The sequence below is a fragment of the Pteropus vampyrus genome, unplaced genomic scaffold, assembly GCF_000151845.1.
Source record: "Pteropus vampyrus isolate Shadow unplaced genomic scaffold, Pvam_2.0 Scaffold1, whole genome shotgun sequence".
NCBI lineage: Eukaryota > Metazoa > Chordata > Mammalia > Chiroptera > Pteropodidae > Pteropus > Pteropus vampyrus.
This window is the reverse complement of record NW_011888782.1, coordinates 4,513,347-4,524,148: the sequence shown is the minus strand read 5'-3', so window position 1 is coordinate 4,524,148 and position 10,802 is coordinate 4,513,347. Positions and strand designations below refer to the sequence as shown.

At 31.2% G+C, this 10,802-nt stretch overlaps 1 protein-coding gene across 1 annotated transcript in view; it reads left to right on the top strand.

Annotated features, from left to right (window-relative positions):
• DAZL (deleted in azoospermia like) overlaps positions 1-10,802 on the top strand; it is an 18,667-nt gene that overhangs the window by 4,696 nt on the left and 3,169 nt on the right. Inside the window, exons 4-12 of the mRNA XM_011354849.1 lie at positions 2,879-3,025; positions 3,300-3,391; positions 3,935-3,986; positions 4,390-4,453; positions 4,545-4,684; positions 6,053-6,124; positions 6,846-6,896; positions 7,896-8,009; positions 9,059-9,157. Of these exons, the coding sequence (XP_011353151.1) occupies positions 2,879-3,025; positions 3,300-3,391; positions 3,935-3,986; positions 4,390-4,453; positions 4,545-4,684; positions 6,053-6,124; positions 6,846-6,896; positions 7,896-8,009; positions 9,059-9,157 (831 nt within the window). The remainder of the gene's footprint in view (positions 1-2,878; positions 3,026-3,299; positions 3,392-3,934; positions 3,987-4,389; positions 4,454-4,544; positions 4,685-6,052; positions 6,125-6,845; positions 6,897-7,895; positions 8,010-9,058; positions 9,158-10,802) is intronic.

Here is a 10,802-nt window from a genome sequence, read left to right as displayed (position 1 = left end):
GAAATATATTGTAAATAGCAATGATAAGAATTGCGTATGTGATGGTCCAAGTTCATCCCTATTTAATATCTCAGCATTACTCATTTCAAAACACACCAACTACTCAAAAGTATTATTAAGAAAAATAATTACTATTTTTAATTTACATGTAACATTTTTTATATGCTACCAATGGTTAAGATTAATACTTTAACACAAAACTTTTGCTTTAGCCCAAGCATTCATTTGTGGAGTATTTTTGGCAAGAGTTTAAACATAACTAAAGCTTGTCTATTGGTTATGGATGTTGTATATGTAGATTATAATTATATATAAATACACACACAGTAGGAGTTTAAAAATCCTTGCAGTTCAGTCTTAAGATGGAGTACTTTGCTTACTTTGTTAGCTTTGAGCGCCACCTGCTGGTTGAAGACTATGACATTATAGTGCCTTATGACAGTAGTAAAATGATTTGATGAATTTTATATTTAATGTCCCAATTAAGCAGCCAGCCAAATTTGTACAACCCAACTCCAAGTGAAACTTATTATAATATCTAATGGCTTTTTCCTCTTTTTCTTAAATTATTGATTATTTGTCTCCAGTATTCATTTTACTTCTGTAAATAGAATATGAGAATTAGAACTTGCCTCTTCAGTTCTGGTAACATGATCATAGGGTTTCTCAACCATGCCCCTATTCAGATTTTGGGCTAGATAATTCTTTGTCGTAGGTGGCTGATATTGCATTATAGATGTTTATTGTATCCTGGGCTTTTATCGACCAGATAACGGGAACACCGCCTCAGTTGTAACAACCAAAAATGCCCTTGGCCAGCAAAATTTCTCCTTGTTGAGAATCTACATTATCATAACCCCTTATAATCTGGCACAGTTTTCTAGCCTGATGTTATACCTCTAAATTAAAATACATCTATTGTGGTTCACAGATGGATAATACTGTCAATAGTTTATTAAGTAAAAGGGTATTTAAAGTCCATCCACAAATGAAGGGGAAATTGCAAAGAAAAGAAATCTACAGGAATTTCAGAACCACTGTTTTATTTGTGTTTTGTAATTTTCAATGAGCTAATTGAAAGGAATTGGTAAATTGTCTCTAGCGAAGGGAAATCTAGTCAAGTTCTCAATAGTTCAAGATATGTGGCTTCTGTAATATAGTCCTATTGAGAAAAAAGATAAAATTGTAAAATGTTAACGTTTTATAGTGGAAAAACTTTAGAAATCTTTACTCTTTCCTATTTTATTGTCATGAAATATTGTATTATAAAGGAAATAATTAGAAAGTATTCAAATAGAAACACAAAATGTCAATTATAAGCACAAATTAATAGAGAAAAGCTAAATGCTCAAAGTTGGTGATTTGACAATTTTTGTTTCATCTATAATTAGTATAGCAGTTTGTAGAATCTTAAATTTATCAGTAACTTTTAGCATCTAACAAAATAGGAACTCTACTTTTTCATTGTTACTAATTTCTATAAAAATCACTATGCTGTTTTTTGAAAAATGGACATTTTCATCCTTATTTTCCTTTATAAGCAGATGTGCAATAGCTTTATTTCTCGCAGTCTTTTGTACTTACTGCTTATAATCAATAGGCACTTTATAAATGAGTTTCAAATAAGTGTGCCATAGTTTCTTGAAGTTTCAGCTCAAATTAGTTGTTAATAAAATATTTATAAAATAAGTAAGTAAATAGTAAAACCAGGAAAGAAACTTATTTTTTAGCCTATTGAAAATAAATTCAAATAATAGGACACTAACTTATATTGGCATACCACTTTACAAAATGAATTCACGGATGTTATCTCAGTTTATTCTCAAAGCAATTTTTTCCAAAGATAATCAGCTGCCAAGTAAGTGGCTTATAACCTAGTGAGGGACATGAGCCTACATGTCCTGACTAAATCAATTTTTGTTTCACTGTGCTATCTTGCCTTTTCAACATACATATTACCAGTAAATTCTGCTTTAGAAAAATTTATATTACCCTTTGTGTGGGAAGACTAAAGACAGAGTTCTGACCAGAATCCAGAAAAATAATGAGATTCATGTGTGGGTCTCTTTCTTAAAAAAAAAAAAAAAAAAAAGACGGTATCATTTATATATATTATCCCACAATGAAAATTAGAATTATCAGTAGGACTGATTTGGTGTAATTCAAGAAGAAAAATGTTATTTCAAAAGATGCTTTGAATACTCTAGCATTAGGGAAAAGGATAATAAGCTCCCCCCCTCTTTTTTTTTTAAAGCAAGAGCTCTGATGTGTGAGCAAATGTTTTCATGATCTACTTCCAAAGTAAAGTAAAGCAGGCATACTAACACAGGGAGTATTATAATTACAAAATCCGTGTTAATTTTGGAGAATAGAAAGGTGAGACAAAAAAAAAAAAAATGGCTAAAAACTGATGTTTTCTTTTTGACGCAGCTGTTTTTTTATCTGTTAAAAAGATTTACCATGCTTTTTAATCAATTATTCATATTCATAAAATGAAAATGTGGTTATTGGCATAGAACAGGGTGGCTTTAATAACTTTATTTTTTACAAACCTGAACTTCCTAATTTTTTTATCGGTCACATAGTATTTTCACAAACTCAATATAAAATCAGTATTCTGCCATAGCACTGTACAAGAGATGGTAATGAGCTACACAGTTTAAGAAAGTACTATACTCTTGTTAAAATTTCATGCTAATAATCTACTCTGATTACATCTTGAGCCTGAACTAAGCTGTATTGTTGATTTATTTACAATAAAAGTAATTCATATGAAAAATTTTTATACTTTGAAAGCAAAAATTGTTTCACATCACGTGTGGTTTTTGCCTTTATTTATTGATTGATTGATTGGTAATATCTGCTTTTCAAATTACAGTCTGCTGCAAATTCTGAGACTCCAAATTCAACCATCTCCAGAGAGGCCAGCACCCAGTCCTCATCAGCTACGACCAGCCAAGGCTATGTTTTACCTGAAGGCAAAATCATGCCAAACACTGTTTTTGTTGGTGGAATTGACATTAGGGTATTGTATTCCTATTTTATTTATTTAAAAAAATATTTGGTGAATAATGGAATTTTGGCCCTTATTGCAGACATAGATAGGTCTTTTGTACTTGATGTAGGTTTGGAATTAGTTAACGTTTAACCTATGAGAAATAAAAAATATCTTTGACAAGAGCTACAGGTAGTTTGGGGATACTTGGGGAATATACTTTCACATCATCAAATCTTTTATAGTATAATTGAAAATTTTGAATGCTGAATTTTTATTCTTGAAGTTAAATTCTTCTTCCTAGATGGATGAAACCGAAATTAGAAGTTTCTTTGCTAGATATGGTTCAGTAAAAGAAGTGAAGATAATCACGGATCGAACTGGTGTGTCCAAAGGGTAAGTAAAACATGTTCAGTATAAATTTTAAAAAATATCTGAACTACAGTGTTTGTAGAGTATCAGAGAAGAATTCAAAACTGGTATTCTTATATTTGTGTAAATGAAATTTGTTGCTTTGTTAATTCTTTTCATGTAGAGGATAAAAGTTTGCCGCCAGCTCTTTTAATCATTTTCCTAGTACTTGTATTTAAATATTTCTCAGCTTCGTTTATTTCACATAAGTGGATTAATCAGTTTTATCAGATAAGTTTTTCTTTGCACATTTCACAATATCTTAAATTTTAACCATCTTGCCATAGATAATAAATTCAGTTTCATAGATAGGAATTTTCTGTTAATAAGGTTCCCACATTACCTTAATTGTAAGGGAAAAAAGCAGTGTTTACAGAGGCTCTATCATGTACATCTTAAAAATATTTATCTCAGTATGTTCTTTATTCTTTACCATTATTTTTGTCAATTATTTCATAGAATATTAAAAGTTTTAAAACATGTACTGTTATGGTGGTGATTTTATACTTCATTTATCTGCCTTTCTAGCTATGGATTTGTTTCCTTTTATAATGATGTGGATGTGCAGAAGATAGTAGAAGTAAGTAATCTTATGGCAAAATCTCTTAATTAGCTTTGGATGCAATGTTTAGTATTGCTGGAGTCCTGAATATATACTCAGTCTTGTATGAAATATAGAAATATATATACTTCTTTTAAAAATCCAAACTTAATCTTATATAATTTGTCGGAACCTGTTTATTTTTGAGCATCTAACTTCATGAACTAGAGAAAGGGTAAAGATTTTTGATCAAATTCCATGACACCTCTGGACACTTGATGGGAGTATTGAAGGGTAAATAAGGTGCTGATAAATTTTGATTTAGTAAGTTTTTACCACTGATCTCTGATAGTAGGAATTTTAGAAGATTTGGCGTGTTTACCAGGGTCTTGGAAGTAAAGACTTGGGAATTGATATAAGTTTTGTTACTGTTTTATTTCAGTCACAGATAAATTTCCATGGTAAAAAGCTGAAACTGGGCCCTGCAATCAGGAAACAAAATTTATGTGAGTAAATAAAGGAAATTTTCTTGTTGATACAGGTATACCTTTTCAGATAACTAAAAATAGGTTTTTATTCTTTTTATTCTTTAAAAAGGTGCATATCACGTGCAGCCACGTCCTTTGGTTTTTAATCCTCCTCCACCACCACAGTTTCAGAGTGTCTGGAGTAATCCAAACACTGAAACTTATATGCAGCCTCCAACCATGATGAATCCTATAACTCAGTATGTTCAGGTAAGAATTACCAGCATTCCTGGTTGTTGTTGTTGTTGTTGTTGTTAGCATTAGAGATCTTATAGATGGGGCACCTTGAAAGTAAGCCAGTCTCACTCACCCTCTGTGGAATTATATCCACAATTTCCATAAGTGATAATACTGTTCCTCTTTTAACACTTTTAGTAATGGGAAATCTATTTTTTTTAAATCTGTCATTCTTAGTGTTGTTATTCCTTATTCTAAACTAAAATCTGTTTCTATGTATCTTGTAAGTCTTTATCTTAGAACTGACCTCTGTAGCCACATAGAACATATCTTTTCCCTTTTTCCCCCATATGGTAACTCCTAAAATATATGAAGGTGGCTTTACTCATGTGTCTGCCTGGTTTTTTTCTTCTCTTAAGTTAGCGATTTATCTAGTTATTTTTCATTTACAGTAATTTCCAGGTGTCTCCCTGTATAGATTGCTGACCTCTGGATGTATTCTGATTCTAGGATAGATTTCTGCTGACTTAACTCTATTTATAAACTGTATGAGTCTGGCATATAATTTTTCTGGTTCTGGTTACTTTAGTATTTGAAGTAGTATTTGGAACATTTACTATCTTATTGGTGATAAATAAAGTTTATTTTCTTAATTCATTTTACTTTCTTCAATTTAAAACATTTTATTTGCAAGGAAAAATATAATAAAAAAGTGCTGCAGTATCTTTCCTTTGTTTACATTTTCCATTTACCTGAAGTGTAGGGTATATCTTTACCTATTTTTCTTGCCCTAAACATGGCTAGAAGAAAAACCCTACTTGTTCCTAACACTTATTGTGAGTTATTACCTTTCCTGAGTATATTCATGTATACTACTACCTAGATGTTTTTAATCAATAAATATTTATTAAAAGATGTAATACATTTTACTGTATTTTTTCCAGTCTTGGGTTATATACTGCCCATAACTTGTAAAAGTAAAATGCAGAAAGAGCCATAAAGTCTGTAGGAGGACTACACATTGACTATACATTACCCTATAATATTGTCGAAGAAATTTTAAAACTATTTTAAAGCATTTTTATGAAGAAAAAGAAGACGTTTAACTTCCACATGGAAATCTATCCTAACAGAGCATAAAAAAATTCTGGGTGGGGATAAATACACGAATAAGATAAACTTAGGGTGGCAAAATCAATTACTTCCCTCATTTATCTCTTCCTCCTCATCACCCAAAAGGCTAACATTCGACAGAATATGAAGCCAGTCTCTCAAAATCCTGAGTTGTAAATAGAAAAATAATTAAGATTTATTTTCATATTTTATGTTGGGAATAGTAATATTTCTAATTTTTAAAAATTTACCTTGTTAACCCATTCTTTCTGTAAACTTTATTTTCAGACATATCCTCCTTATCCAAGTTCACCAGTTCAGGTCATCACTGGATATCAGCTGCCTGTGTATAATTATCAGGTAATTTAAGAGGGAACAAAATGATTTACTTTGGAGTTTTATTGAGGCCTTTATTTATAAAAATTTCCCCAACAGTGTATCATTTAAGCTAGTTGAGTATGTCTAAAATTTAAGGAAAAAACTTTGAATTAAGGCCTCTGTATTCTTAGAAGTAAAGGAATGATATTTTGATAGTAATGTACTTAGCAAGTTTTCTCTTATACTGTCTTCAGTATTTGGTATCCCCTTCTATATTTCAACATGTATCCTTCCATCTTTGCTGTTAAATAGCTGAAACACCCAGGCCAACTTTTATAAAATTTTCTAGGGGAGTAGATTGAAATAAAGTGATTACTCAATTCTTAGAATATTAAATTTTAATTATATTTGGTAGTGTTTATTTTAATTGGCTACTATATAGATAGTACTTCTCTGAATTTCTGCCCGTAGATATGACCATATCTATCTGTGACCACATGACCATATCTTTGGTAATAAATTCAAAGAAGTACTGTCTTTGAGTTTTCCTGAAAGCTAACTCCAGAAAATTGAGAGAAAGGTGGGGTTTATATAGGAAAATAATAACAAAATTCTCAGATATTAGAAGCATAAAGTATTTCTTCCATTTTGTTTCATTATAATAAGTTCAAGGAGCTATCATGACAAATACCTGAACATTGTCTATCTTATATATTAGTGAAAATGTGTAGGAATATTAAAATAATTATTTATTTTCTTTAAGATGCCACCACAGTGGCCTGCTGGAGAACAAAGGAGTTATGTTATACCTCCGGTAAGGTGAATTAGCCAAATGTATAGTTCTGGTTCTTTATTTTAAAGTTTTTTTAAAAAATTTATTTTAAATTACAGTTGACACTCAATATGATTGTCATGCAGTTTATTTTCAGGTGTACAGCATAGTAGTTAAGACATTTATATAATGTATGAAGTGATCTCCCCATTAGTCTAGTACCCACCTGGCACTATGCATAGTTATTACAATATTATTGATTATTCCTGAGCTGCACTGTTTTTAACTATTATATATTATATATTTCTTGACCGTTTGCCATATCATGTATGCCTAGGAATATTTTATGTTATGTGTTTTGTTTTATTAATTTCTTTTCAACTCAAGTATATATTCCCACAGGAGAAACTGCATTTTTGTTTCTCAGGTAGTTTTTGTGTGGTTAAACAATGGCTGCTCTGCATACAACAGGTGCTCAGTTACTTTGTTGATAGGATATATAATCCCAGAAAGGTAGTATTAAAACCTATGTTAATGCTAATTTTATAGATTTAGAATTAGCATTGAATCTGCTCCTAGTTTTCTACCTAAAAAATCCATTCAAGAGAAGCAAAGTAATGTTTTGCTGCAAAACTGTTATGTAAGAAGAAGTTTTAAAACAAAAGAGTGCTACCTCTAAAACACCTGAGCCTTTGTTACCTTCTGTCTTTCATCAGGATTGGATATCTGAAGACTATAACATGAGTTAAAATTCTCAGGCACTGGGAAATTCTCCTTTACTACATTTTGAAGTTTCTTTTTCTTAGAGCCCTTCTAATTCTGATTATGTTGAAGCTTAAGAAACATTTCAGAATAAAAGACTGCCTTACTGATTTCAGCTATTCAGTTTAAAATAAAGTTGCTGTGCTAATGTAATTGAACGTCTTCAACACGACCCACATTTAAACTTTCAATATTAGCTCACCATTTTGAAGAATAGATTGTTTAGAAATGTATCTGGTGTACATCTCTGTAATTACACTTTTATTGTTTTAAACATAGGCTTATACAACTGTTAACTACCACTGTAATGAAGTTGATTCAGGAGCTGAAGTTTTGCAAAGTGAATGCTCAGTTCATGAAGCTACTCCATCCTCTGGAAATGGCCCACAAAAGGCAAACATTTGATTTCGTTTATTTACATTTTCATATTTACTTTTAAGTTTTAATATCCCCTTGAGAAGCAAGTACTTTTGCCCAAATTTAAATATGGAAGCCATAAATAAAAGAGCTTGAGTAATTGACTGATAATTCATCAGTTTATGTTAAAGTTGATAAAATTTCAGGCATCCCTAAACTTTCAGTGTACACATATAATTTCTGATTCAGTAGTACTTTGTTCCATTTTTATTTTTTAACCATGCGTTGATAAATATTAACATGATTTGGCAGAATGCAACAGGCAGGTTTCCTCAAGACTCCTATTCTTCAGAAGAGGGATTAGTATGAACTTTATCTACGTTGTCTTTTACTAGTTTAAACATTTAGCTAAATAATAACATATAATTACTTACGGTATTCTCTCCATCACATTATATATTATAGCTTTTAAGAATGGTAGAGTCACTAGTAATAATTGAAATGTTGAAGTAGACAAGGGTTGTTTCTTTTTTTATCATTAGAACAGATTCCTATAATGACTGCCCTCATTCTTGAATTACATGTTTTATCTAATGGGTGGGAATGTGGTTAACTTTAAGGGATTTTCATTATAGTCTGTGAACTTCGTCCGTGGGTTTCTCGGTGGGAAATAAAGGTGGAGAACTACTGAAATATAGGGTGAAAAAGTTCTATGATTTAGTATATGACTTAAAATTTAAAAAATATTAAAATGGCTTACAGTATAATTACCAGGTTTACCCTGGATATTTTTCCTTGAATGTTGAAGTTCACCGTTTCTTATCTAACAGGAAGAATTAAAGAGCCTTAAGCAATATCTTAGGGTTTTACTAAATTGAGCTTTTTAAACCAGTACTCTGTCACCAAGTTTCTAAAATATTTATTGACTTTGGTAGAAAACTTACTAAGTGACATATGGTAAGAATCTTGAATTCCATAAGAATTATTTAGAAATTAATAACATATATTCATTAAACTTTATTTTAAAAGTTTGCTAACACTGAGTAAAAGGAGTAGACTTTAGACTGAAAACTTCTGTATTTCAGAAATCTGTGGACCGAAGCATACAGACAGTTGTATCTTGTCTGTTTAATCCAGAGAACAGACTGAGAAACTCTGTTGTTACTCAAGATGACTACTTCAAGGTATGAAATGAATGGTACACAGTATAAAGAGCACATTTGTCAGCTATGAAACATCTTTTTATCCTGTGATATATATATTTTGAGATTACATATAGCATTTAATTGAACTCTTGGCATTTAACTGTTAACCAGTAAACCACTGTGAGTTTTACCTGGTAGTGTATTTTATGCTGCAGTATATTTGATACAGTGTAGTTTGTTCTTAAGAAAGAAACCTTTAGCAGAAGCTTATAATTAAAAGAGTTTGTGAAAGATGAGAGTTAGAGAATATTAGCTTGACAGAATAGAAAAAGAAAATTTTAGATACAGAAAGCAGAACTTAAGAGTACATGAATGTTGGACTAAAAAAAAAATCACTTAGTTGACATGAACAGTGTCAGGGGAGAAGAGGTATAGTGAAGCAATAAAGGGAGCTGAGTAGAAAGAAATGGAAGTTGATTCAGAGTTGGTGAAGTGGAAGAGAATGTGGGTGTTGAATTTAAGAAAGCTCTGATTTCTGATCCTGATTCTATCACCTTGGACAAATCACATGAATTGTATTAAGGCTCAATTTTTACAAGTCTAAAATGAGACAGGTCTAAAGCTATCCAAAGTCTCTAGTTCTGAGTCTGTGAATATGGAAAGGAGCTAACTGGTCACTCTAGTGAGAGAGGATAACATGTTTATCAAGATATAATTTGAATATAATTCACCACTTTAAAGTGTATGATTCAGTACTTTTTAGTATATTTGCAGACCATGACTACAATCAATTTTAGAATATTTTACTTATGCCAAAAATAAACCCCTTACCTGTTATCAGTCACTTTCCATTTCCCTCCAATTCCTCTAGCCCTAGGCAACCAGTAACTTACTTTCTTCAAGGATTTTCCTATTCTGGATGTTTCATTTAAATAGAGTAATATAATGTGGCATTTTGCGACTGGCTTTTTTCACTTAGTATAATGTTTTCAAGATTCATCAGTGTTATAGCATGTATCAGTACTTCCATTTCTTTTTATTTACGGATATGCTGTTTTATTTATCCATTCACTTGATAGACATTTGGCTTTTCCCCACTTTTTGACTCTGATAAATAGTGCATTTGTGTACAAGTTATTGTGTAGACATATGTTTTTGTTTCTCTTGGGCATACACCTAGGAATGGAATTGCTCGGTCATATGGTAACTGTGTTTAACCTTTCATGGAACTGCCAGAATTTTTCCAAAATGATTGCACTATTTTATATTCAAAGAGAAGTTTTTAACCATTGCTTTGTGTCTTAAAATGAGAGAGATGAGGTTTTTACCATCTGTGAATGGACCACAGGATGAAGTTTAAGGCCTTTATGAAGAGTATACCAAAGACCTCCTATAATGCAGAAGAGTAGAGCCATAGCAGGATTAAGTTCTTACCATCTCAACAGGGAGAAAACATATTCTTTTAAAATTAACATTTTTTTCTTTTGTCGTTTCATTCTACATAGTGTAATTTACAAGGAAAGAAGGAGTTGTATAACAGCTTTCCTGCCTAAAGTTCTAAAGATTAAGTAGGTAGTACTTACATAGTTCATTTGCAAAGCAGAAAATGGTCTTTAAACTTGAGTTTTCATCTTGTATTAGACAAAAACCTTCCTTTGAACCTTCCAGTTTTCTGCTCTTTTGG